Source organism: Betta splendens, chromosome 14, assembly GCF_900634795.4.
Source record: "Betta splendens chromosome 14, fBetSpl5.4, whole genome shotgun sequence".
In the NCBI taxonomy this organism is placed as follows: Eukaryota; Metazoa; Chordata; class Actinopteri; order Anabantiformes; family Osphronemidae; genus Betta; species Betta splendens.
The window spans coordinates 4,214,731-4,242,730 of record NC_040894.2 but is presented as its reverse complement, the minus strand read 5'-3'; the positions used below and the strand labels follow the sequence as shown (position 1 = coordinate 4,242,730).

The 28,000-nt window shown below is 42.9% G+C and overlaps 2 protein-coding genes across 3 annotated transcripts; one reads left to right on the top strand and one right to left on the bottom strand.

Moving 5' to 3' along the window:
* Positions 1–5: 5 nt before the first annotated feature.
* mrps17 (mitochondrial ribosomal protein S17) lies at positions 6–13,182 on the bottom strand. 2 transcript variants are annotated; one of them, XM_029174077.3, is made up of 7 exons: positions 13,059–13,182; positions 12,405–12,550; positions 11,827–11,931; positions 10,426–10,520; positions 2,447–2,601; positions 1,289–1,429; positions 6–921 (listed from the first exon to the last, which is right to left on the bottom strand). In XM_029174077.3, exons 5-7 carry the CDS (start codon positions 2,534–2,536, stop codon positions 598–600), a joined length of 555 nt encoding a protein of 184 aa, XP_029029910.1. In that variant the 5' UTR covers positions 2,537–2,601; positions 10,426–10,520; positions 11,827–11,931; positions 12,405–12,550; positions 13,059–13,182; the 3' UTR covers positions 6–597. The 2 variants fall into 2 exon arrangements, with proteins under 2 accessions (XP_029029910.1, XP_029029911.1); XM_029174078.3 differs by lacking the exons at positions 2,447–2,601; positions 10,426–10,520; positions 11,827–11,931; positions 12,405–12,550; positions 13,059–13,182 and adding an exon at positions 1,663–1,812.
* elnb (elastin b) lies at positions 10,399–27,970 on the top strand. Its single transcript, XM_041073842.1, has 48 exons — positions 10,399–10,474; positions 12,393–12,413; positions 13,225–13,524; positions 13,617–13,637; positions 13,803–14,354; positions 14,436–14,462; positions 15,477–15,569; positions 15,703–15,930; positions 16,064–16,135; positions 16,227–16,274; positions 16,369–16,431; positions 16,531–16,578; positions 16,727–16,789; positions 16,898–16,942; positions 17,083–17,589; positions 17,763–17,798; positions 17,873–18,178; positions 18,301–18,333; positions 18,416–18,994; positions 19,078–19,107; positions 19,242–19,439; positions 19,524–19,565; positions 19,812–19,847; positions 19,944–20,051; positions 20,144–20,188; positions 20,278–20,331; positions 20,476–20,568; positions 20,680–20,703; positions 20,836–20,856; positions 21,053–21,079; positions 21,178–21,192; positions 21,316–21,339; positions 21,610–21,669; positions 21,968–22,216; positions 22,306–22,665; positions 22,749–22,787; positions 22,893–22,943; positions 23,035–23,268; positions 23,414–23,440; positions 23,526–23,801; positions 23,907–24,308; positions 24,389–24,415; positions 24,622–25,032; positions 25,179–25,541; positions 25,723–25,773; positions 25,966–25,989; positions 26,165–26,230; positions 26,702–27,970. Exons 1-48 carry the CDS (start codon positions 10,399–10,401, stop codon positions 26,743–26,745), a joined length of 6,519 nt encoding a protein of 2,172 aa, XP_040929776.1. The 3' UTR covers positions 26,746–27,970.
* Positions 27,971–28,000: the final 30 nt, after the last annotated feature.

Below are 28,000 nucleotides of genomic sequence, written 5' to 3'. Positions count from 1 at the left end.
CTTCCTTAGTTTTGACCATCTTTAAATGGGATGTTTAATAATATACTGGACCAACAGTTAAATCGTGGCTCTCTCAACATTTAGCCTTTAAAATTGTTGGCTAGATTTCATGGTGTCAGTGACCTGTCCAAGAATGCATTCATGTATCTAATGTTAAATACATCTGACACAGCTTTTACGGTTAGTCTGTCTGTTATACACATATTCATGGACAGTGTGTTGCAATGGAAAGACAGGAGCAAGAGGTGAACATTGTTCTCCTGAAGGATTCTCTATAAAAAGGAAACTTTACAGAAAGCAAAACCTGACATAACTTGGTGTAAGACACAAAAAAAGTCTGTCCCTGACATAATTCTATCCACATAGAACATTGTCCACATTGTCCAGACATAGGTCAGAGTACCCAGACACACAAATTGTGCATACATCTTTGTAAATATCACCATATTGTTTTATTATAAATTCTTCAGAGATGTGGCTCAAATTCAAACTACCTATTTACCCATTGTTTTTCTACAAGAACATTACTGGTCTATGGATTTATATTCACAACGCTTTGAACAGACATGGCATTTCATGCAGGAACAAAGTTTTCCATTATGAAGTGGGAGTTTGTGCTGGTAGGGAATCAGATTCATTGGAGGCAGCAGAGATGTTGAGCTCCTGCAGCTTTTCTGTTAACGTTGCCTCTTCTTCCGGGACGAGAGGAAGATCAGTCAAAGGCTCCATAAACTCAGTGCCTTCAACTCTTTTTCCAGTCAGTGGGTCAACCACCCGGCCAACTTTATACACAATCTCAGCCAGTTCATGCTTCACATGTTTGGACCTGGGTTCAAGTAGAGCCTTGAGGAGGACAACATCCCCCACGGTGCACTGCTGCAAAGCATCATGGGCAAAGTAGGTTTTCCTCTTGTTGTAGTACTAAAATAGATATAGTACAATAATACAATGCATATTAGAAAACATAGATATATTTAAATACTGTACAACACCAAGAAAAGTGAGAGTGGATTATGTTCTCCCATGAAGTAACCATTTATGTTAAACTGTAATTAAAAAGAAAGCAAGCGAATAATCAAAGTCCTTACAGTCTCTCACACTGTATATGTACCTGTAATTATCATTTCCCAATGTCCTCTTGCAGTTAAACATAGACGCATAACAATATTTATAACTGATGATCTGATGACAACGCTACTCACTCTTGACTAACCATTTTCAGTAGAAAGTCACCTTTGATGTTTACCTGTATCAGGAAGAAACAACAAACAAATAAATAAACGTTCACCTTGAGCAGGTAAGGATCCAGCACCAGCCTCGTGACTCGCACTTTGGCGGTTTTGATCATCTTCGTCCCTATTACTTCGCCGATGACCCATTTGGCATGAACTGAAGCCTTTCGGACTGACATCGTAAAAACGCCGTCAACCTTGTAGCACAGAGGACCAAGATAATTAACGCTTCGTTCTTCGCCACTATCTACATTTACACCAAGCAGCATTTAGCGGTAGTAATTATATTTCTGATCATAAAGGAGTAACACAAAAAGCTTTGCTAAAGATAACATTAGCTTTAACTGTGGAAATTGATTCGAAATTCATACGAAGCCGATTATAACAGGCATCAACACAAATTGTAGAGTGCAAAAAAGGTTTCTTTTACCTTAGGAAAATCCAATATATATATATATAATTTGAGAAGGTCAAAAATTCATAAACGAGAGAACTACTCCATGCTGCTCCGGCTTGTTTTGATGACGTAACTACGGCGAGTAACGAGGGACATATGGTGCGCGTGCGTCATTTGCGAAAGGACCAAAGCAAAAGCTGGAAAGTCAGCGCCAAACGAATGGTTTTAAACATGGGTTTATTGTTATCAGCCCGATTTATTATTACTACTGCTTAGAATAAAAACAATGTTTGTTTTGACCACTGGGTGGTGGCAGAGACACTGGACAGAAAAGAGGTTGTTCTAATGTAAAAAGCTGAAGTATAAACAAATACAGATATCTTAAAAGACCTGGTTCTATCCTCTAGGAACAAACATATCTTAGCAAAATGTGACTACTTAAGTAGTCAAAGTTAATTAAATACCTATCCTGTCATCTTAGACGAATGGTTTCCTTTTACAAAGAGAGAATTAGTCATAATCTTAAAATTGCAAAATATCTAGTTACAAAGATATGAAACATCCATGCATATTGTAGAATAATAATTTCCAAGTGGTCCAAGTGGTAATTTCCAAGTGACATGATGTAACAGGTCAGACCATATACTCTGAAACTGCTTAAAATTATGAAAACCTACCCAACTTTGGCGCGTTTAACTTTTTCTATATTGATTTCTGAGGTTAACAGAATTAGAGCCATATGGCAACAATAGGAGCTCTTCTGGAACTCCACTGTTGCTGATCTAAGAGGGGGAGATTAACATAGATGCATACATACCACAACATTAAGAGTCTTGTCCCTGAGAAGGAATTGGCCGTGGCTCAGAACCAACCTCAGGCAGACCAATCTGGTCTTAATCAGGCCCATGTTGTAGTAAAGCGCAGGTCTGCATCTCTGTTTCCCATTTAAGGCAGTGCAGCATTGGTATACCTCTGCCAGGATTACAGCATTAGCCAACTTTAGTCTCTTTCATAAAAAACACAGTCACAATCATTTTCTATTTTCTGACAAATACTGTGAAGCTCTCTTCTTGTTGAGCATTTGTCAGAATGCAGATGATGCTTACACTGACCACAGGCACTATCATATAACATAGGTATAGATTGTTTGTTTCATTGCACTAGTATGTGTAATAGAGCACAGGGGCAGCTGCAGTCTGAGCTCTACCTCTTATCAAATCTGTGGGTAAGCCTGAAAATCCAGATCCCATGGTATCAGTGTCCATATTACAATATTTACACAGTGATAATCACATTCATACCTTATTGGAAAGCAGTGAATGCTTTAGATATATGAGTGAGCCGACAGTCAGTTATCATCTCTGCATCATGTGAAAGCTATGGTGACATAGGACAGAAGTCTGATATCACATTGGCAGCCCACCTGATTACCCAAGTATGTTTTCTATGATAACACCGTGACCCCTTAATCAGCAAGTTCTCAATTATCAGGTTAGAGCACCAGAATAAATGTGTGCTATATTCTCTTGTGTAACTTTATTGGTCCTCAGATATGACCTTTCTCAAAAGTTTATAATAGAGTGTTTGTGTATGATGTTGTCCAAACATATCACAGAATGAAACCCTGAGCACCCGTGCACAGGGTCCTTTTAAAACAAGAACGGTTCACTGAAGGTGTGGAGGAAACCATCACACTTTTGTGTAAGTTAAACAATTTCATTCTCAACAATAAATACATGTTCGTTCCCACTAGAAATCCCCACTCTGTTACTTCCACACACTTTCCACATGCAGAATGGTGTGCTTTAACACAGACACAGACATTCATCAGCCTCCCGCTTCACATGTACGCTGGTTTCTGAATAAATCACAGGTGGGAGCATTGACCAGCTCCACTGTGGCCCTTTGTGTGTTCAGTTCACTTGTCTGTTGTAACGAGTGCAAAATAAATGACTCTCAAGCTCCTTAAAATAAGAAGTGGACTGGGAAAAAGAGTGTAGAGACACAAACATTACATCAACCCAGAACAGTGTTTTCTTTCTGGTCGTAAACCTGTGTAAGAATACCAAACATGTTTTTGTTACTACAGTACTCATAGAACCCTTGGTTTTTGGAGTCATGTGGATGGAGCACTCTGAGTCTGCCATACATGTTCTGTCCTCTGTGTTCACTGAATTATCCTCATCATTAGTGTCACAGCCATTAGTGTCATCATGTGGTGCTAGAAATTCTGTTAACTATTTATTTTACTTAAAGGTCAATTTGAAAGCTTAGTGTCATACACATAGTGACACGCCCAACTGTCATCTGACATATTGTTACAGCTGAAGGGGAGACGTTCTGAAGTGGTAGCAATTCGTAGGTTTCTTTTCTTGCAATTCAATGTGGGTTGTGTTTATAACCAATAATTGAGCTGATGATAGATGCTATTAGGGAGGAAAGTGTAACAAGGTAAAGCACTAAAGTATAGAATAAAGTGGAAAAACAGTGAAAGGTGATGCAGAACTGGGGAGAAGTCTGAAACAATAGATTAACAATAACAATAATGTTTAAAGCAACTATTTGATGGTTTATTAGTGTGACCCACATTTAGCAACTTTGACTTTAGTAAAGAGCAGGAAACCAGGCCAAGTATTTCTTCCATCACTGGGTCAAACCTTTTGCTTTCCTATCATTACACCAACACAGAGAACATGACTGAAGTTAACAACAATGGAGGCAGAGCCCTGCAGGCGTTTCACACTGCAGTGAGGTCACTGTTTGTGCAGCGCCGTAGATTTGGAGCCAGTATATAAACAACTTCAAGGCTCTGCTGACTTTTCTCCTCTATAAACACCATATAATAGCACATAATAATCCTATGGAGCACATAGGAGGGAAACAATAATTATTACAAAAGTTTAAACGAATGTTTAGAAATTTATTGCAGCAGTGTGGAAAGATCTGCCCTGTTTATTTAGAGCAAAAAGTCTTATTTTAATAAGGTGACTTACAGACTGTAACAATGAATAATACTGAATACTGATATACTGATACACTGAATTCTGTGCTGTTACAGTATGTGTTATTAATTCAAACTGTGCTTCAGTATATTTTGTTAGACTAATGTCAGAATGAACATAGTTGTCCATTTATAACAAACAAACACTGGCTGACTGTTCTGTGTGTGTGTGTGTGTGTGTGTGTGTGTGTGTGTGTGTGTGTGTGTGTGTGTGTGTGTGTGTGTGTGTGTGTGTGTGTGTGTGTGTGAGACCAGCATTGTGTCATGGCGTTTGATTAATGGCACAGCCGACCAGACTGCTCAGATAGTCTATAAAACGATTACAGTAACTTCATTAGTCAGATTTTCTGTGTTGCTGACTGAAGGTGCTGTCAGTGCTGCTCATAGTTTGAGCATTTAGGTCACAGCTTTAGCTGCCAAAACGTCTTAACTCAATGTTTATATCATGGCTGCATGGTGGCGCCTGATTCTATGTATGGTCAGGAGGGTGGACGTGATGCAGGTATGCGCCACATGCAGAGCCCATAAATTCTGCTGTCAGAGACTTGAGTGGCAGCTCAGTTGCATTGTTCCATGTCTTTGTCTCCACTGCCGGCTCCTTCAGCCTCTCTTCTCTCTGCAGTGATTCAATTCTCCTCTTGCACGCTGGATGTGACCCAAGCATCAGACATTTCACAGTCATAGCTGTGGCATGCATGACATCGAGCGCACACACACACACACACACACACACACACACACACACACACACACACACACACACACACACACACACACACACACACACACACACACACACACACACACACACACACACACACACACGAGTGGGAGGTAAGTGAGTTTACGGTTTAGGTGTCAGGGTTCAGACTATCAGGCTGCAAATAGATAATTGTATTTGGCGCATGAAGTCACCAGACAAACAATAAATCTTTTGGCTGCAATCAACCCCTTGGGTAAAGTTTTTTTTAATCTTAATTCTGAATAAGTAATAGGTAACAGCAAATTTCGAATTTCTTATCTAATACTTGTTTTTGTACCAAATATACGACAGATTTGTTATGTTGACTTTCACTCTGCCTTAATGGTTTATATTCTGGTTATAGGGACTATTATAGGGTTATTTAAATGAAACTAATAAGATTCTTCAACATAATGAAAACAAAATTGGAATTAAAGCTAAAGGTTTTTAACGGCAACAACAATGACTCAAATGAAATGTGATGCTTCATGTCATTAACCTCGTCTTTGTGTCATTACTGCATCACACTGGGCCCTCTGCGCATCGTGGCCCATGGATTCCTGCGTGTTTTTTAAAACACGTAATGCAGACATTCCTTTTACACTCCAGCCGCCTGCTCTGAGCCAAGGTCGCAGGTGGTCCTGCTCTGCTCTAGCCTCGTATCCAGACTTTCCCTCGGTCCCTATCAAACGTGACGCGTCACTACATCTTTCTCACAGTAGTAAAGACAACAGTGAAGCATAAATCAGAGCAGGTTTCAGAGCCAACTAAAATGTCTCACCTGAAGTGAGCTGTGGGGTGTAAGTGATGGCAGCGCTGGGTGTGAGTCATGTGTACGGTCCCTCACTGAAAGCGACACGCGGAGGGAGCCGTTACATCATTTGAGATCATCCGTCCTTTTAGAGGACATTAATCATGACGATACCGAGCTGACACTTGCTTGGTGCAAGTCCACAGAGTCAGAAGTGAATGATGGAGGGGAATGATTTAAGCCTTTTGACAGATGGTCAACTTAGTGTACTTATTAGTAGTCAAGTGGTCTCATCCTCATTGTCACAGCAAAAACTCATTGTCCTCCAATAACTAAAAGACTGCAAACTGCAAGAAGACGAGCCCTGAAGAAGAAGAAGTGTGTAAAAGTGTGAGTTACTATGAGACGGGCCGAGCAGACGGAGGAGCTCGTTATCTAATGGGACACTTCTAACGATGTCAGCAGGACAGTGAGGTCATCACCACATCACAATTGCCTCCATCTGTCCTGATTCTGTGTTGACGACAGTAAAGCATGTCTGCATGTCAGCAAAATATAAATACACGCGTCAACATGTTAATTCTACAAGAACACATTGGTTGAATGACTTCTATCAAGTCTCGTTTTCTGTTATAAAATTCTCATCTCATCAACGTGTATTTCACCAGGTCTAGATTTCACATATAATATATTTGTCTTTGGGGCTCCAGGTTTTAATGGCACTCCTTAAAGACCAGCTTATGCTGACCCATCACTAAAGCTGAGACGGCCTCACTGGGTGTAAATGTAGGCTGATTTCATGCCACCTCAGATGCAGTCATTACAGTCATTATGGAACCTGTGAATATGCATTATGGGTACGTCAGAGCACGCTTGGCACGAACTGATGACCTCATCATTCCATTTCCATCTGGCTGCCACAAGACAGTCCAGTGCAATACATCACGTGTGAGAGTCTAGAATCCAAAATCTCTTATGACTTCTGTTTGATGTGACTTGTCTGTTCACCGGTGACAGACTCCCTCAAACACCGTTCTCTACATGACCTCATCCTCATCCAGCTGCTTCCCGTGTCTCTCCGTCTCGCTGATTGAGGGTCACTCTGTTTATGTAAGACGCTGCTCTTGATGTGCTGTTGTTTCAACCCTTTCCAGATTTGAAGCCTTTCCCGTCGGTGTCGGGGGTCTTTTCATGTCATGGGAAGAAGCAGCGCATCACTCATGATAAAAACACGAACCTGTGAATAAGTGCTTTTGTCTGTTGGGATTAAAGCCGCTCATGTGCAGTGAGAGGCCTTGCTGTGCGTGCACTAACAAGGTTACATGCCGTTTATCTGGGGCTCCATACACATAACTGTGCCAGGCAAAAGAATGGAAACACGTTTCCAGTGTTCAGCCTTTCCTTACAGAGATACCCAGCTACAGGAACAGGCAGCCAGTCTGTCAAAAGCTGAAAACCTGGATGGGGTTCGAGACGGTTTCATCTGTAATTTAGCATCTTTGACAGATATTTATAGAGTAATATGAATTGAAAATATAAGAGACATTAAGTGATTTTGTAAGTGTTTTCCCTCTTCAGTCAGCATTTTGTATTTAGTAGATAGTTTTGGCAGTGATCCCTGCTGGAATCAGAAATGGGCCTTCAGTAAATTTTCATAAACTGCTCAACTGTCAGTTTGATTTGGGATCACCAATAAACCGTCTGTTCTTTAGTCCAGCCTCAAAGTCTCTATACAAATACAGCGGTACTGAAAGCATTCGGCTCTGAGCTTGGTTGACCAACACTACAGTTAATGTAACTACGTCCTAAAGTTAAATAAAAGGGTACATTATATTATAAATGTCATGCACCTGACTTCATCCCCCTTCATCCCGTGTGGTGGGAAGGTTCATCTGCTGCTGAGCTACAGGCCCGTGCTGTGAGTTGGTACTGGTGAACTTTGATCGTGGCCAGACCTCGGGCCTGACATTCACCAGCACTCTGGCCGGCTAATCGGGTCAAACAAATACATGTTTGCCTGTTTTTCTGTCTGTCTGGGGTCACGCCTCTCTTTGCTCCCTCTCTCTCTCTCTAGCGCTGGCTTTCGCTCCCTGGGTCGCCCACGGGGGTAAACTACCAGTCTGGAGGGGGTGAGCGGTCCTTCGGTTTACGCCCATATATAGGCAGCAGACATTAGGTAAACGCTAGGTAGACGTTAGGTAAACTCCAAACAGGCACTACTCAGTCAGCCTTTATTTGCAAACCTGATATGTTCCTTTGAGCTGGCAAAGACGTAGAGTCATAGCGCTGTGGACGAACATGGGAAACAGACAGCAGGCTGATGAGCGCGACTGAGTCAGTAGAACATATATAAATCACAATGCTTTACCATAACGACGGCCATATAAGTTTATATAAAGGTCTTGGCACTACAACTTGCACTTCTGTGCCCATTCCGTTTTTCAACATTTCTGTGAACCAACGGCCAAAGACAGACGATAATGATTAGATGATGTCATGTCTAAGTGTTTTCATAGTAACTACAGTACAATACAGTTTGATAGCAAAGATAATAACAATAATTGTCTAATTAAACATTCCGCTCAGAGTCAAAACCAGCTCTGCTAAGTGAACAATGTGGTACAGTCACTGGAGCATCTCAGCCTTTGAGCCTGTTAATGGATGGACTTCTGTCCATCAGTTAGACGTGAGCGTCTCCACTTCCCCTCATAACCACCAGAAGAGCATGCAAACTACACAGAGGATAAACAAGGGCTTACTGCGCTTGCTGACTTCACGCCTCTCTTTGAGTTTACGTGTGTAGGTGTGAATGTAATTATCTCATGATGAAGGGCATTAATGGTGTGGAAACTTGTGCTCAGACTGAATAAAAGAGGTCTCTCAGGTTTCTCACTGAATAAACTAGTTCTGCAACCAGGGTCCAACATAAATGTTTGGAGCAAGCAGTGACTCAGATTCTTTGTTAGTCACAATAATATATTGTCTTTCTTGTCTTATATGCATTGACCTGTGTTATACACAGCTGACGAAATAGATGCAACGTTGCTAATGAGATCACTCTATGATGCATTTTAACATCAATCATATGGGATCTCTTTTTAACTTGGCTTCTCTGCCAACAGATGAGCACAGTCCTCTGGTCAACAGTGTCTCACCCGCAGGCTCTCAGTGTTAGGTGTCATTAGGCTCATTTACTCCTCCAGGACCTCCTTCCAGGTCCGTTACCACAGGAGACATTTTTCACAGCTTTGCCAGACACAGACAGGCCCTCGGCAACTGGGACAGGACCAGCCTGCCCAAACATGGAGATAAAGCCCAGCAAAAAGCACTGGACGACATAAAAACACTGATTGTTTCCAGGTACGCTGTGTAAACGTAGCAACTGGGACTGCTGGTGGTGAGTAAGGCATCAGGGCTTTCCCACTGTCCGGCTGGCACTACCTGTCCCCTGGAGCCTGACTCTGCTCACATCTTCACCACCTGCTGGATGTAGTCATGTGTTTACACACAGCTCTTCCTGCTTCTTCCACTCATCGTCTCTCATCAGTGCCACGGCCACACTGTCTGTTTCCAGCCTCAGTATCATCATTTAGGGCTACAAATCGTCTCGCACGCTCTGAACCGCTCCTCTTATTTCTACACACTCTCATATTCAACATTTCTAGGACAGTAGTCAGCATTAGATCAAACTGAAATATTATGTTATTTGAATTTTTATATTGTTGTTTTATATGTCTCAGTCCATCAGCTATATTTTCAAGTTACACATCAGCGTCAGAATGTTGTCATAATCATTTACATTTTTAGAAATGTATACATGTTTTGGAGGGTACCAAAGACTCATTACGTATGTGTGAGTCACATCACTAAGTGTTTCCCTCAACTCAAATATGACATGTTTAGAGAAGGTGCTCCTGGCACTGGAAGTATGAACCCCCAGGTTTTACACAGACCCTGCAGTCTCTTATACCTTAATTTCCCCCTCTCCTCCCTTTACCCCCCCCCCCTCATCTTTATAGGAGTACAGGACCAAATAAATGCAGCCTGACACTCTGTGGGGGTCAGAACAACCCGCTTGTTTTAAAGAGGTGATCCAGTGCTTTCTCCCCCTTTTTCCTTGTCTCTTCTTCTCTGTCTCTCTAAGCCAATTACATAGTGTTGCATACTGTCTCATCTGTTTCCCCTCCTTCTTTCTAAGGGCCTGGCTGAACCCTGATAGGCTCGCTGGGGATAAAACCCGGAGCTGTGAGGAGGAGAGGGACATTTGAAAGTGAGATGGCGAGGGGGACGGTGGCCACGTACCTGCATGGGGTCCTTCTCCTGGCGCTGTGGAGACCGTCGCTGCAAGGAGGTGGGTCCGATTCACTGCATGTGTGCAGCATTGAGCTGCACAGCATCTGTGGATCAGGTGTCAGGCTTACTTTATTTGCATATTTGATGCACAGAGAAAGGAATTAGCAAATATAGGTCAATTTATTTCTGTGTAGTTTCATGATTTTTTTATACAAGTGATTATCATGTGCATCACTATGTTTACCTGTTAAGTCACATGTTGAAAGGTAGGAAAATGTGAATGTACATTTCAAGTTTAAGTCTCACACTGGAGTAAATATTTTCTCATACAGTATAAAACATCTAACATCTAACGATCTAAATGATAAACCACAGTATTGTGACATTTTCTGTAGTTTTAAAAAGCCCAGGTTTATTTTTAATGACGACTCTTCCTCTTCTTAAAGAGAAATAAAGTCAGAACAGTGGGGTTATTGGTAAAAGCTTTTAATGCGTTGCTTCAGCTTATTAAAAGCTTTAACTAGAACTGTGTGTTCCAGACATCATGCCTCCACATCCTGTCCTATTGTCTTGTCTGTTTGATCTTGGACTTGGCCTCATGCCCTTCCTCATTCAGCTTATAGTGAGCTGGACTGCTTAAAAAGCTCTTCTTTCAAGTTATTCTACTTTAAAACAAGGTCAGCATGAACCACTGGGTTATTAGAAGAGAGTAAGGTGAGCAGGGCTGTTTAGTTTTCGAGTTTTGTAGTGCAGTTTTACTAGAGCAGATTAGATGTGTATTAGAACTCGTGTCTCTATAAAATCTGAATTGTAGGTCAACATAAAATTTAGACCAGAACATTCAAGTTGACTGCAATAGTCAGTAAGTTGAAACGTGTTTTAGATGCAAATTGACTTAATTACATTTAATAACAGCATAAATCAAACAAGCAGAGTGTGTCTACGCATCATGTTCAGGCCAGCAGCCCCTGGAGGAAATCCAAACTTAGATAAACTAAAGGTAGAACAAACGTAGAAACTTGGTGCCAACATTTATGGAGTTCACCTCCATAAATGTTGGCACCAAGTTTCTTATGGTAAGTTGTTGAAAGATTGCAGGGACTTAACAGTCTAGTTTCTGGAAAACTATTAATGTACTGTATGTAAAAAACAGACTACTAAGTCTAAGCAGCAGACGGGATCTCCACAGCCTGTAAGGCTCTGTGTGTGTGTTAATGAGTGCAGCTCAGAGGCACCCAGATGATTTACCTAGAGGTAAATCATCCTTTCTGTTCTAGTGTAACTCTTGTCTGCTGAATCTGCATCGTTGTACCTAAAAGCACTGGGCAGAGCCGAATGACTAAGCAGTTAAGGTATTTAATGGATGTTGTTAATGTGCTGTCCAGGGCATGAGTGTGATTAGTAACTTACATTCTTTAGGATTCCCTACAGACCTCTTCATTTCACATCTGGACTGTGGGATCTTAAAGAAATTCTCCTTTTATAGTTGTTCACTCTGTGTTTCTATTTTTGGTTCTGTGAAATACAACATAGGTGGAGAAAAGTATGAGAATTTTGATCGAACAGGCATGCCTTTAGCATGATGCAGTGCTTATCATCCGTCATGAAGTCAAGCACGGGGTGGATAACGGCTGCACAGAAACACAGAAACACACACACACACACACACACACACACACACACACACACACACACACACACACACACACACACACACACACACACACACAGCTGATCCACTTCTGATAAAGTTCTCATAAATTCCACAAGTTCTGTCATCTTTTTTGGGAAACATGGTTTATTTAAAAGTGATTTAAAGGCCGTTGCTGCTCTTAAACACCAGTTTCATAAATCTTAATAATTGTAATAATAATCATAACAATCCTATTTAATAATTTTTACAGACCACAGTTGCAAAAAACTAGATAGAACTTTGAAAACCTGTGTTGTGGCTCCTACTTGCTTCTGTTCATCAGGAGTATATATACCTGCTGGAGGAGCCGGAGTTGGAATAGGAGCTGGTCCTGGAGCTGGATTTGGACCAGGTGGTACTGGAACAGGATTTGGTCCTGGAGGAGCTGGGACTGGATTTCAGCCTGGCTTAGGAGTTGGGCCAGGAGGAGCTGGTGCTGGTCTTGGGGGATTTGGTCAAGGAGGAAGAGGTTGGTGTCATTTGTCTTTATCTTAGGCTTAAAATGACGCACTAAATGTGACGATGCTAAACTGCATTCCTATGAGTCAGAGGTTTCAAAGTGATGCCGACGAGGGCCACTGCCCTGTTGGTTTTTCACCTCTCACTGCCCCAGCTCCTACTGATTACCTTGACCAGGTGTGTTCAATCAATGACAAGCTGGAAAAGCCAACTGACACACCCAATCAAGGTAATCAGCAGAGAGAGCAGGAAAACCAGCAGGGACACCGGCCCTCGAGGACCAGAGCTCGACACATGTGCTATAAGTGATCAAACAATTTTGTGGAATAAGGGGATCAATGTAAGTTGCATGGCAAAACAAAACTTGTTTATGTTGATTCCACCAGAAAACAACAGCAAAGCAACATAGTTATACAACAGTCATAGTTATACAACCATCCACAATCTCCTGCTAATTTATTTTCCTTATGGGGCTGTGTTGGGAAAGTACCAGGAGGAGTTGGACCTGGAGGAATAGGACCTGGAGGAGTTGGACCTGGAGGTGTAGGACCTGGAGGAATAGGACCAGGAGGCGTAAGACCTGGAGGGTGTAGGACCTGGAAGTGTAGGACCTGGAGGAATAGGACCAGGAGGTGTAGGACCTGGAAGTGTAGGACCTGGAGGAATAGGACCAGGAGGAATAGGACCAGGAGGTGTAGGACCTGGAAGTGTAGGACCTGGAGGCATAGGACCAGGAGGAATAGGACCAGGAGGTGTAGGACCTGGAAGTGTAGGACTAGGCGGAATAGGACCAGGAGGTGTAAGACCTGGAGGAGTCGGACCTGGAGGTGTAGGACTAGGCGGAGTAGGACCAGGAGGAGTTGGACCTGGAGGAGTCGGACATGGAGGTTTCAGACCAGGCACTTTTGGTCCAGGGAGCGGTGGATTGGGATTTGGACCTGGGGGCATTGGAACTGGTAAGACAAATAAGATTCATTTTTATTATCTATTTATATCGTTGACATTATGTTATTGTTGACTGATTGCAGTAACTGTTTTCTTCTTACAGGTGGAAAACCTCCAAAAACAGGTATGAGTTTTGGATTCCGTTAGTGCTTTCAGATGAAGTTGCTTTTTAAAATCAATTAAAAGTAAAAAATGAAAAGTAAAAATACCCATGAGGCTAAAGAGAGCAAACCGATGGATCATCTTTTGACTTAAAGCTAGGGAGAATATGTCTGTTTGTTGTGTCTAGGAGTTGGCTATGGGGTTCCTGGAGGTGTAACAGGAGGGATTGAAGCAGGACAGGGAACAGGAGCTGCAGGAGGACTTGGAGGCTATGGGACCGGACCTGGAGGAGTAGGTTCAGGAGGTGTTGGACCTGGAGGCTATGGGACCGGAACTGGAGGAGTAGGTCCAGGAGGTGTTGGACCTGGAGGTTATGGAACAGGACCTGGAGGAGTAGGTTCAAGTGGTGTTGGACTTGGAGGCTATGGGACCAGACCAGGAGGAGTAGGGCCAGGAGGTGTTGGACCTGGAGGTTATGGGACTGGACCTGGAGGAGTAGGTCCAGGAGGTGTTGGACCTGGAGGTTATGGGACTGGACCTGGAGGAGTAGGTCCAGGAGGTGTTGGACCTGGAGGTTATGGGACCGGACCTGGAGGAGTAGGTTCAAGTGGTGTTGGACCTGGAGGCTATGGGACCGGACCAGGAGGAGTAGGTCCAAGTGGTGTTGGACCTGGAGGCTATGGGACCGGACCTGGAGGAGTAGGTCCAGGTGGCTTTGGACCAGGACAAACCAGACCAGGTTGCTTCCTGTAAATATTTTTAGAAAGTTTAATTATACAAATAGGTTGAAATAATCAGATTGTATCTTCCTTGTTTCCAGGAGCTGCTGGAAAACCAGGAAAGACGGGTAAATGTACAATATAAATACTAAACACTTTTCACCAAACACTAAAAACACACTAAACACTAAAAACTTTTCTTCTTATGTTTATGTGTAATAGCCAGGTCACCATTTATTATCCTACACACTCTATCAGGGTGTTTCTTCCACACTGATAATTATTAATGAGGTTGAGAAACATACGTGCCGTTTTCTTTGATACCTGGTCATTTTTCTTGTAGACCAATATCACAACACCACAAGATTGAGCCTGCTATGTTAACTTTGCCCTTTTGTTCCCTCCAACAATCAGCGGTTTCACTGTACATATTGTTCCCCTAGGATACATTTGCCATTGTTTCATTTCCTCACTGCCTCACGGTTGTAATGTATTGGTGAGAGGCCCCTCTAGTGAGCACACACACAATCATAACAATTAATTTATTAGAAGTGACAGGTCCCCGATAAAAACCGGAAATCTGAAACACTGATTGGCTTTGGAATTTCCAGCCATCGTTTTTTCTCACTCCAAACACGCGAGTGGCAAGAGGAGGAAACTGTGATAATGCCAACACGATACTTAGCCAACATAAAGCCACAGCTTTTTGGGACACTTTGAATTCCACCCAAAAACAAGCCAGTGTAAGTGAAAGAAACAGCTTTATGTCACACTTTCCTATTTACCAAGCGTGTGGCTATCCCCAGGTAGCACACCCATTCACTCTGCTCAAAGTTTGTTTTGGTTTCCTTGTTCCACCTTGAATGATTTAGACACAAACATCCAGGTTCACCTGAGCAAGCAAGGACAGGCACACATTCAAGGACACGGTCCTGTAGGTGTAAGACGGATTTTGCCAATTTAGGTCAAAATTGCACAGACTTATTGGCTTTTCTACGGTCAAACTCTACAAGAAATTTTAAACACAAAAATCAAAACCTCAAACTAATGTTAGACCTAAGGAACAAGTTAATGGAAGTGAGTTTACTCCTGAACCACCAGAGCTTCGATAAAAAGCATTAAGCTCATGCTCTGCTCATTAGGATATGGAGGCATTGGTCCAGGAGGTTTGGCTGGAGGAACACTGGGTGCCGGAGGCCTTGGCACCGGCCCAGGAGCAGGCTACGTACCTGCAGGTCAGTGACTCTATTCGTCCACATCTTGACTTCTAAAAATAAAAAGGAGGAAGATAAAAAAAGATGAATATTTATCTTGAGGTTGTTTTGCATAGAGAAACAGCTATGAGTATCATATGTTATTTATTTATAGGCACTGGGTCTGGTGGTGTTGGACTTAGGCCTGGTGGTGCAAGTGTTATTCCTGGCGGTGGAGGTTTTGGACCCGGCGGTGCAGGTGTTGGACCCGGCGGTGCAGGCTTTGGACCCGGCGGTGCAGGTGTTGGTCCTGGTGGTACTGGTGTGGGACCTGGCGGAGCAGGTGTTGGACCCAGCGGTGCTGGTGTTGGACCCGACGGTGCAGGTTTTGGTCCTGGTAGAGGTAGATAACATCTGGATTATGCTAAAGTACACAACAAGATATAGATTTCTTGATTCAACAGTAAAGAACACATTATACATTGTTATTTCATCTTTAAGTTATATTTTATTTTCTTATTTCTTTGCTCTTCCAGTTCCACTGCTGCCACAGACTGGTACTACAGGAGGAGGGAAGACCAGTGGTAAAGCATCAAAGCTAGTTCCAGGTAAATCCAGAAGACAATTAGGTTATACTGACAAAACTTAAACACTGGATTGTTTTGGTCACTGTTCTAAATGTACGTGTGTGTCACACAGGAGTCGGGGTGCCTGGACTGTACCAAGGTGGATATTTACCAGGTCAAGGTATGTTTAAACAAATACATTAGTTGTGCTATAAAGGAAGCCATACACATTATATAGTTGTGGGATTTGTCTGACCTTTCACCTTTCATGCCAGGTTATGGAGGTCGTGGTGTTCTCCCTGGAGTGGCCACAGGATCTGGACTTGGGCCTCAGACTGGTGTGTTTGTGTGTCACCACACAGTTACAGCAGTAATAATAATAATGAAACCTGGTGATACACATTCACAGAACCAGTAACATTTAGCATATCATGCAGGTGCTGGAGTGCTTGGCCAAGGGGGTGCTGGATCCTTGGGCGTGAGCAGTAAGAGTTAGAATGACCTGAGCTGTGTTAAATGATATTCATTATTTACATCTTGACTATTACTGGCTCAACAATAGCACATGATATACCTGGCTGTAATTTAATATCCCACATTAAGAGCGACTCTGAAGTGTGTTTATCATATTAGATGGTCGAGGACAACAACTGCCTGGGGTCTTTCATGGTTATCCTCTTATATCACCAAAATCCGGTAAACAAGAAGTACCAATGTAGTACATTTTAGAGTTGAAAAGTGAATAAATGTAGTAATTAGCATTATGATTTAAATAAATGTTAATTTTAATATTTTATTTTACAGGGTCTGGCAAATCAAAGAATCTTGCCAAAGTTGCAGCTAAATATGGTAAAAGACACATTGCTGTGACATTAAGATCATGTTTAACAGTTGGTTGGACCTTGAGACATATCATTACAATAGCAGCACGTCTTTAATTATTTGTATAGGTATTTTCGAAAGCTCACCTGTTTATCTTTCTTCATTAGGTGCTGGAGGAGCACTGGGTCAAGGAGGTGCTTTAGGTATAGATGCTGGAAGACGCCCTGGAGGGACAGGAATCACACCTGGATTTGGAGGTGGACAAGGAATAGTACCTGGGTTTGGAGGAGCTGGAGCAGGAGGTGGACCGGGAACAGTACCTGGGTTTGGAGGAGCTGGGACGGGAGGTGGACCGGGAACAGTACCTGGGTTTGGAGGAGCTGGGACGGGAGGTGGACCGGGAACAGTACCTGGGTTTGGAGGAGCTGGGACGGGAGGTGGACCGGGAACAGTACCTGGGTTTGGAGGAGCTGGGACGGGAGGTGGACCGGGAACAGTACCTGGGTTTGGAGGAGCTGGGACGGGAGGTGGACCGGGAACAGTACCTGGGTTTGGAGGAGCTGGGACGGGAGGTGGACCGGGAACAGTACCTGGGTTTGGAGGAGCTGGGACAGGAGGTGGACCGGGAACAGTACCTGGGTTTGGAGGTGGACCTGGAACAGTACCTGGTTTAGGTAATTTTAAGTATATCATGTTCTCTAGGTGTATTAAAGTGTCTTTTAAATTATTCTATTGTGTAAAACAATTCAATATTACTGAAGTATTCTCAAATATTTTACATTTGGTTATTTTAGTGGGTTATTTTAGTCTCAGTAACGGTTTATGTATATGCTGTTTTTTACCACAGGTTACGGCCCTGGTTCAGCCAAAGCACGAAAATATGGTAAGATATATTTTGCACATCTGTACCTTTAACAAACATCTTGTTCTATTAGGGCTATAATTTGATCTCTCCAGGTCAGCCTGGTGGTGTGGGCACAGGTACAGCTGGAGGCCTGGGAGGAGGAGGACAAAGTGGACTAGGGCCTGGATATGGTTTTGGTCCAGGTGGAGCAGGTATTGGTGCAGCTGGCGGCCTTGGAGGTGGAAGACCAGGGGAAGGTGTTGGCATTGGCACTGGTGTGGGACCTGCCTCAGGGGTGGGATTTGGTCCAGGTGGTGCTGGCATTGGCCCGGGAGGAATGGGTACTGGGCCTGGTGGATATGGATATGGCCCAGGTGGTACTGGCACCGGACTAGGAGGAGCAGGAACAGGACCTGGAGGTAGCTGTAGAGAAAAATACAGCTAGATTTATACAACAATAGATGCTTAAGTTACTCAGTACAGCATTCTGTCTAATTTTCATTACAAAGTCAAAAGTATAACTAATGTTTTTGTCTTTCAGGGTATGATGCCTCTGCCAAAGCTCGTAAATATGGTGAGCAAATAAACACAACTGAAAAATTGCATTTGTTATTGTTCTGTTAACAAAAAATGTTGTACTGATCCTCTCCTTAAAGGAATGCTAAGCGGGGCACTTGGAGGTCCAGGTACAGGTACTGGAGCAGTCAGGCCCGGAGGTGCTGGTACAGGTTATGGCCCAGGTGGAGTTGGACCTGGGGGTGCGGGTACTGGTTTTGGGCCAGGTGGAATTGGACCCGGGGGTGTAGGTACTGGTTTTGGGCCAGGTGGAATTGGACCCGGGGGTGTAGGTACTGGTTTTGGGCCAGGTGAAGTTGGACATGGGGGTCCTGGTACAGGTTATGGCCCAGGTGGAGTTGGACCAGGCAGTGTGGGTACTGGCTTTGGACCAGGGGGTGTAGGTACTGGTTTTGGACCAGGAGGCTTTGGATCAATTGGAGTTGGACCAGGAGGTGCCAGCGCTGGATTTGGACCAGGTGCAGTTGGACCAGGAGGTGTCGGCACTGGATTTGGATCTGGTGGAGTTGGACCAGGAGGTACTGGCACAGGATTTGGACCAGGTGGGGTTGGACCAGGAGGTGTCGGCACTGGATTTGGACAAGGTGGAGTTGGACCAGGAGGCGCTGGCACTGGATCTGGTCCAGGAGGATTTGGACCAGGTGGATTTGGACCTGGAGGTAACAAATATCAAAATAAAATCTTAATAGTTATGTCAGAATTGAAAGAAACCAACTGATTAACAATCCTGGTATGTCTGTAGGTTATGCTTCTGCCAAAGCCCGCAAATATGGTAAGTAACAACAGTAAGATCCGCTTTATGCAGATGTATCTACTTGTCACCAACCAATCTAGTTTTACTTGAATTCCTCACAACATATTGTTGAGTTTCATTGATGTCAAACAATTGTCTGTGGATTTGTGAAGGTCTGCCTGGAGGTGCCCTTGGTACAGGAGCACTTGGACCTAGTTCTGGCCTTGGAGTAGGAGGAGGAATCCCAGGAAGAGGCGTTATACTAACAACTGGTGGAAGACCTGAAGGAGGACTGGGGACTGGTGGGCTTCCTGGTTCTGGTATTGGAACAGGAGGTGGACCAAGTAGTTTCGGACCAGCCAGTACCGGAGGTACGAAATACAAGTGTTCTATAAAGTTCATGGTCCCTGAACCCTTGACTAAAACTCCTTTTAATATCTTTTACCATTTTATAGGTGGTTATGGGCCAGGAGGGTTTGGAACTGGCACTGGTCCAGGTCAGTTTTTAGAACAGGTTTAGTGTTTATAGAAGTATAAATTATTCTTTTACTGACCTCTATTGGCTAACAGGAGGATTTACAGTAAAAACAGTGAATACATTTAAAAACAGTAGTAAGGTTTTGTGAGTTATTAAAGTTAACACAAGTGAATGCAGGATTGTAACTTCCCTTAAAGGGAAACAATTTTGATTTGTATTTTATCTTTGCAAACGTCATGTATTGTATTAATTATTGTGTTTTCAGGATATGGAACAGCTGGATCAAAAGCCGCAAAGTATGGTAAGGTGTAGTTTGACTAAAGCATTGTCAAGCAAAACATAGCTACATTATGTAATTATCTGAAATGAAAGAATACACTTTTCCATGTTATTAAAGGAAAACCTGATGGAGTTACACCTGGGGCAGGACCAGCGACTGGCACTGGTGTTTCTGTTAATGCCACCAGTACTGCCAGAGGTAATGCAACAACAACTAGACCAAGTGGTAAGCTTCTGATTCAAACATTAGGCAGCTTCTTTCTCGATAAACTCTCAGTTAAAAAAAAGATTTGTGACGAGTTCTTCCTGCTCCGTCAGGAGGATCTGGAGCCCCAGGAGGCACGCTAGCTCCATCAGGAGAAGGTAACAATGATACCACACAACAAAACTCATACTGCTTTATGCTTCATACTGTTAAATTTCAATAATTTTTATATCCCCTCCTATTCCAGGTGATGGCAGCCCTGGCAGTGTGTTAGAGGGATCTGGAAGTCCAGGAGTAGAAGGTGTGTTGACCCTAAAGCTGGATTCCTGCGAGCCTGTCTCTTTGTTTGTGCATAAAAACAAGCAACTGCAAATTACTTTATTAGATGTCATTTTAATAAAGTTGAAATGTACAGACATGTGACGAGACGTTAAAATTCAAACAGGAGGCACTGGTGTTGCTGGCAGACCAGTGGGTCCGGGAACTGATAGGGACAGTCTGAGTGGAACAGGGATCCCCATCATTGGAGCAAGACCTGGTAAGGAGCTCATTACTCTGCAGAAAACATGTTCACGTAACATCATAGTGCTAATTATTTAAGAAACTATGTATTTACGTTATATTTGTTTACATCATCTTAATAAAATAGGGCTCAATGGAACTTACATTCCAGGTCAGTGTTTATTTCATTTTTAATAATTTAAAATTTTTAAATTAAAGTATAATTTCATTTTGAAAAATGTGTCATTTTTCAAATCATGTGTTTTCAGTATTTATAGTATAGTTATCATTGTTTTCCCTATAGGTTCTACAGGAGTCCCCCCTGGTAAGCTGGTATTACCTGTAAGCTGCTGTCACACTAACACTGAAACAGCCAGTAGGATAAAACACGTGATGACCTATTATGCTCTCTTTTTGATGCACATTTCACAACTGCCACTGATGCAATTTAAAGAATGTATTGTGTCCAAGTGTTTGTGACTTGTAGCTGCCTAAAATGGTCTATATTTGTTTCATTCCAGTTGGTGGCGAGGCTGTACAACCAAGTGGTATGTAAATCCCCCGTAACTGCTTGGTTAAATAAATCTTGTTTTTAGCTTTCCTCTTACAGTATTCATAATCAACATTTCTACTGTTTTTCAAACAGCTGGGACAAGTGTTGGTAAGTAGTTATACACCTCTAAAATATATGACATATGCACTGCCTTAACCTACTGTAGAGACAAATGAACTGACTTAGAGAGAGTTTTAGAGTCACCATTGTCTGTCTCGCTTGTCTCTTTAGCTGGTACGGGACTCCCACCCGAAGGTGAGATTTCCTGCAGTTTAACCTGCAGAATATTTCTTTGCCATCTTGCTGACAATTTTTAAAATTATTTATGTTTTATCATATTTTATGTTTTACGCCGAATGTCCTTCCTGATGCAACCCCTCTGTATTTATCATTACAATCAATCATTACGGAATACTTCTTTGCCTAATGTCCATTAAATAGGATTCCTTTTAAACTGATTACCTCATCAGTCATGAAAAAATTAACAAAGTCCCTAGAGTGTTCACAAATGTATGATTTCTGCAGGTTCCAGTGGTGGCATCTCAGGCGGAACACTGCCTGGAGCCAAACCTCTCAAGCCCCCAGGTACGAAAGAAATGTATTCCCTAAACAATTTACATCTCACTGTTCAAAGATTTTAAATTAATTAGACAAAATAGACAAACCTAAAAGCCTCTTATTTGACCCATCCTACATTCAAAACAGCAAGCATGTGTTTCCAGTTAAGTCACAAATTATTTGTTTCAGAATAGCTTATAATAATAATTACATTCACACAGGGAACTCTACTCACCAGGCTTGCTACTTAAATCCTGCCTCCATAAATCCAAATCCGTATAATCCAATTAATAAAAATAACTGTAAATCTGTGCTCTGTCTGCAGGTGTTCCCAGAGGTGACACACCAGGTGAAGGAGAAGGAGATGAAATTCCTGATGGAGACAGAAGTGGTACAGTTAGCACAGGCAGAGAGTCAGGAGGCATAGCAGGTGGTTCCACCAGTGCAGGAAGAGATGGAGGAGTTTCAGGTGGTGTAGCAGGTGTAGATAGAGGAGACAGCCCTGCTACTGGAACCGGAGTTAGACCAGGAGGTGCAGCTGGTGGAATAGGAGGAACCCCAAAACCACCCAAAGGTGACATTTTTAATATATTTTGATATTTTTAATGAAAATTCTGCCAGAAAGTAATTTGCACAACTATAATTATTTTTCACATTGTGTAGTTTACAGGCCTGAGGGTGTAGGTGGAGGTGTAAGTGGTGGAGCTGGTGGTGTGGCAGGAGGACTTGGGCCTGGAGGAGCAGGACTGGTACCTGGAGCCGGTGGGCCTGGAGGAGCAGGACTGGTACCTGGAGCCGGTGGGCCTGGAGGAGCAGGACTGGTACCTGGAGCCGGTGGGCCTGGAGGAGCAGGACTGGTGCCTGGGGCTGGTGGGCCTGGAGGAGCAGGACTGGTGCCTGGGGCTGGTGGGCCTGGAGGAGCAGGACTGGTGCCTGGGGCCGGTGGACCTGGAGGAGCAGGACTGGTGCCTGGGGCTGGTGGGCCTGGCGGAGCAGGACTGGTGCCTTTTAAACCTGGAAAAAGTGAGCAAAAGCAACTTTCTCATCTATATTTCTCTCTATATTACAATAAATCACATTTACATATTAATTATTATCTTTCATAGGCTATGGCGCAGGTGGAGTAGGTGTTTTACCAGGTGGAGGTATGCTCACACACTAATCTTCTACAGCAAAGTCCTGTTACCTAAATATCTATAAGATTCGAGTTAAAAAGCATAAAATATCTTTATTTTTTTTGTCTGTTACAGGTATACGTTACCCAACTGGAGCAGGTCAGGGAGGAGGAAAGCCAGGAAAAGGTTCAATAATCTACAATCATCCTAACTAGTACCAACTTTCAGCGTTAACAAAAGTCAGATGATATTTTCATTGTGTTCATTTTTCTACCAGCATATGGAACAGGCATCGGTTCTGTTGGTTATGGTACTCGTCCAGGAGGCTATGGCGTAGGACCCGGAGGATATGGGGTTGGCCCAGGAGGCTATGGCACTGGACCTGGAGGTTATGGAGCCATTGGTACTGGTGCTGGACCTGGTCTTGGAGGATTAGGTGGAGCTGCAGGAAGGGGCCCTAGCAGAGTCGGAGGTGGATTAGGGCCATATAGTGGCGGTGTGGGTCCTGGGGGTGAGTTGACCTCCACAAAAATAGTAAAAAATGTATTTATAAATGTTCAATTTTAATATACAATGTAAACATTCACCTTGACAAGTTTGTGGCTGAAATATTGATCCATTGCTTTTTTATGTATCTGTTTCATCATTTTGTTCAGGACTGGGCACTGGCAAACCACCAAAAAGTATGTTGTATTCATATTAATTAATATTTGTATCGAAATAAGCATGAATGCAGAAGAAATCAACTAAAGTATAATTTGTTTCAAGGTTATGGAGCAGGAACTGGTGGCACTGGGCTGGGGCCTGGTGGCTATGGACCTAGACCAGGTGGAGCAGGATTTGGTCCAGCAGGTTATGGACCTGGTGGCACAGGACCAGGTGGATATGGACCCACAAGTGGTGGAGCAGGGCTGGGTGGTGCCGGAACCAGGCCAGGTAGTGTTGGACCAGGTGGTGTTATAACAGGACCAGGCAGCTTAGGACCTGGTGGAATAGGAGCTGTTCCAGGGGGTTATACTACTGGAGGAAAGACACCAAAATCAGGTATGATTATTATCTACCATAAATGTGACATGATAGATGGACAAATTAAGCTGGCTGCAGTGGTCAAAAACGCTGACTACTGTTTCTTATCTGTATCTGGCACAGGAACTGGTTTTGGACCAGGTGTTGTAGGCACAGGAACAGGAGGTTTTGGAACAGGTGGCTTTGGAACTGCTGGCTTTGGTCCAGGGGGAGCTGGTACAGGTACAGGAGGCCTTGGACCAGGAAGTATTGGACCAGGAACCGGAGGTTTTGGACCAGGTGGAGCTGGAACTGGTGGTTTTGGTCCAGGGAGTGCAGGTGCAGGAACAGGAGGCCTTGGACCAGGAGGCTTTGGACCAGGAACAGGAGGCCTTGGACCAGGAGGCTTTGGACCAGGAACAGGAGGTTTTGGCCCAGGTAGTACTGGTGTAGGAACTGGAGGCTTCAGACCAGGTGGTGCTGGATCAGCATCAAGTAGTGCTGGAACGGGAATTGGCGGCTTTGGAAAAAGAAAACCTAAATCTGGTGAGTAATGATCAACTATAATTTTAAAGAAAGTAAGTACAATGTTTGACATTGATCTTTTTTAATTTCCATACATCTAGGTTATGGAGGAGCTGGATATGGATCAGGTATGACTGACTAATTGACTGGTACAGTAGTAACATATTTTTAAACATTTGTGTGGTAAATAGTTTTGAATTATATAATGCATGTGGAAAGATAAATAGATATCTGATCATTTATTCCAACAACCTGATCAGATAAATGATGCCTTCTATCATGCATGTATGTAGGTGTACTACTATTTTTATACACACCCACATCTGCTTCCCAGCAGCAGGACTAGGAGGAGGAGCAGGAGTAAGTCCTGGTGGAGTTGGAACTGGTCCTGGTAGCTCTGTCCCAGGAGGATTTGGTCTAGGTGGAATTGGGTCTGCCCCCTCTAGTTATGGCCCAGGAGGTGTTGGACCAGGTGGCTATGGCCCAGGAGGTGCTGGACCAGGTGGCTATGGCCCAGGAGGTGCTGGACCAGGTGGCTATGGCCCAGGAGGTGTTGGACCAGGTGGCTATGGCCCAGGAGGTGTTGGACCAGGTGGCTATGGCCCAGGAGGTGCTGGTCATGGGCTGGGGGGTTTTAGACCTGGTGGGGCTGGTGGATATGGACCTGGTGGCCAGGCAGCTGGGTCAAGGAAGCCTCCCAAATCTGGTTATGGCTCTACATTTGGTGGACTTGGATACAGACCAGGTAAAATGCTTTAGATGTATATAAAAACTTTATTCAAATGTTTTGATAAACTTGATATCAGCAGTACCACAAGTTTATGTTCATGTTGCATACTACCACTATACACACTGTACTTCACATACATGCCTGCAATCTGTGTTTGCCAGGTGCAGGACTTCCGGGTGCAGGAGTAGGAGGACTTCAGGTTGCAGGAGTAGGAGGACGTCCGGGTGCAGGTGTAGGAGGACTTCCTGGCGCAGGAGTAGGAGGACTTCCTGGCGCAGGAGTAGGAGGACTTCCTGGTGCAGGAGTAGGAGGACTTCCTGGTGCAGGAGTAGGAGGACTTCCTGGTGCAGGAGTAGGAGGACTTCCTGGCGCAGGAGTAGGAGGACTTCCAGGCGCAGGAGTAGGAGGACTTCCCGGCGCAGGAGTAGGAGGACTTCCTGGTGCAGGAGTAGGAGGACTTCCAGGCGCAGGAGTTGGAGGACTTCCCGGCGCAGGAGTTGGAGGTGTTTTTGGAGGTAGCACAGGTCAGTTTAAAAAATACTCTACAATTAATATTTATGTGTCCAATAATAAAAATTAGATTTAAATATATTTTTATTTTAGACAAAAAATATTAACAAGTAGTGAAGCCCTGTGGCCTTATCGGTTTAGTTTATAGGGGGAGTAAATATCCCAAAGGTCCCAAGCTGCAATTTGTTATTCCAGCAGGGGGTGTCGGTCTTGGCCTTGGTGGAACAGCTGGTGGAGTCTATCCAGGTAGGACAGAAGTGGTTACAGACAGACAGACAGCAGACCATAGACTGTCTACCTGTACACAATGCCATTTTTCTAAATGTTAGGCTGTGGGTGGCTATTATTTCTTTTGAGTCTTATTAATACCAACAAGAAGTGAAACCACTGTAAAACATCTGTGGTTTAATGTAACTCTTTGTCTTTCCTGCTTTATAGGATATACAGGAGCTGGGCAAAAATGTAAGACCTGAAAAAGCATGCATTATTTTTACTGTTTTCATTTATTGATTAGTTGGTTTGACTACGTAGTTTTCTTATTATGTAACTATATAGTTTAGTGATAGACTTTAATTATATGGAGTTTGATGGAATATAAAGATAATGTCTTTCCTTTTTACTTTCTTGTCATATGCAGCAAAGGCACAGAAGGCAGCCAAATATGCAGCCATGCAGGCGTTGCTAGGAGTTGGTGGCTACAGAGGTAAATCCCACACACTGCAGTCAGGTCTAACTATAATTAATCCATTTAACTCTGTAAATGTGTTGATTTTTTACTAGTGTCTAGTGTGAAAGCCACTATTTCCTCTGAAACAACTGGTTTCAACAGAACTGGGGTGTTTAAAACTTGCCACACAGTTTTATACCCATAACAGGAACTTTGTGGGTCAAACACAAAAACACCCCTTCATACTGAGTCACAATAAATACAGTATAGAGTATTATGCATTAAAGTGTGACTGAACATGACACTTTGTTTAATTCCCTTTTTGTTTGATTACTTCAAAACTATATAATATAACAAAATATAAAACATTGAATTAAATTATTATGTCTAATTAGATACTGTATGAAAGGCTTGTTTTAATGCAGAAAATACCTTATAATGTTTTGCAAAGTAATATTTAAAGAGTCAATACTATAACAGTGTACTTGTCTCTGTTCCTGTATTCAGGCGCAGGCTGTCAGGGTAAATTCTGTGGCCGAAGGAGGAAGTGAAAGACCAACCTACAGGAAGTGACCTCATCAAAACAACCCTGGTGCTAATGCGTGATCCCCGATCCTAAATGTTTTAATTGCAATAGAAGCTATAACTCTGCCATATTCAACATGCTTCTTTTCATTTGCTTAGAGTTTGTGTGTGTTCTTTATTAAAAAGCAATGATTCTCAGGCTGCTACAGTGACGATTCCTCAAGGTAACACCATTGTGGCAGGCTGCTATGCAGAGGCTTGAAATGCGTCCTTGGTTGTATTGTTGTTTTGGCAATCCAATAACACAACTGATTAAATAATTGAAATAAGGCAATATTTTATTTAGTACAAATTAGAGTCAATTAACAACATTTAATGAAAAAACTTTTGGGGGTTCCACACTTCCAGATTATGAGCCTTGGTAAGAGAGACCAAGCTATAATTCAGTTTTTACATGTTGAACATCAGTTGTGTGCTTGTATCACTGTTGTGGGTGAAAACTGATACTAAGGACTCCGGTCAGGGCAGCTCCTTCAGACCTGTCTGCATGCTGAAACAGTGTTTAACAATCATTCACTCATTTTTATGAACTTGGTCTGAGTTATACCAAAGTGTAGTGTTTATTTTTAATATTTTCTTCACAGCTTTTGCATCACTGTGCAGAATCTTAAAATATAATCTGTTACACGAGGCTGCTAATTTAGGGATCTGTGAACAAAAGAGACTCAAATTGCACTTTTTATGGTTTGGACTAACCATTATCTGATCCCTGAAAAGCAGTCTGCCTTCATTTAACTGTATTTGGGCCTCAGCTGTCAGAAATATAGAGGCTGAGTTCCTCCATTCACAACATTAAGGGCACTATTTTATAGCTACATAACACTACTTGGTATTAGGAAGAATGTGAGGTAACATGATTGTAATACACGACAGCACATTTAAATGACAACTGAGGAAAGTTGATCACTGTGTTTTGTTTCATTAAGTACCTCTTATCTGTGTTGAGCGAATGTTCACCTTTACTAGACTTTTTAAATTATGCTGAGAAAGCTATTTAGTCGCATTTTAGTCAGTTGTCGTGAACTGACGCAGTATTAAATATTTGTTATTTTGTGCGTGTGAGGTGTAACCGTCTGTAAACTTGTGTATTACTATGGTGAATATAAGTGCTTTGTTTTTACATTGTCCTTGAATGTGTAGTGGATCACAGTGAAGTCTGTGACATCATTACAATAAAAAGGTATAAGTTGGCATTTTGGTTTTGTCAGTGTTTTATCAGTG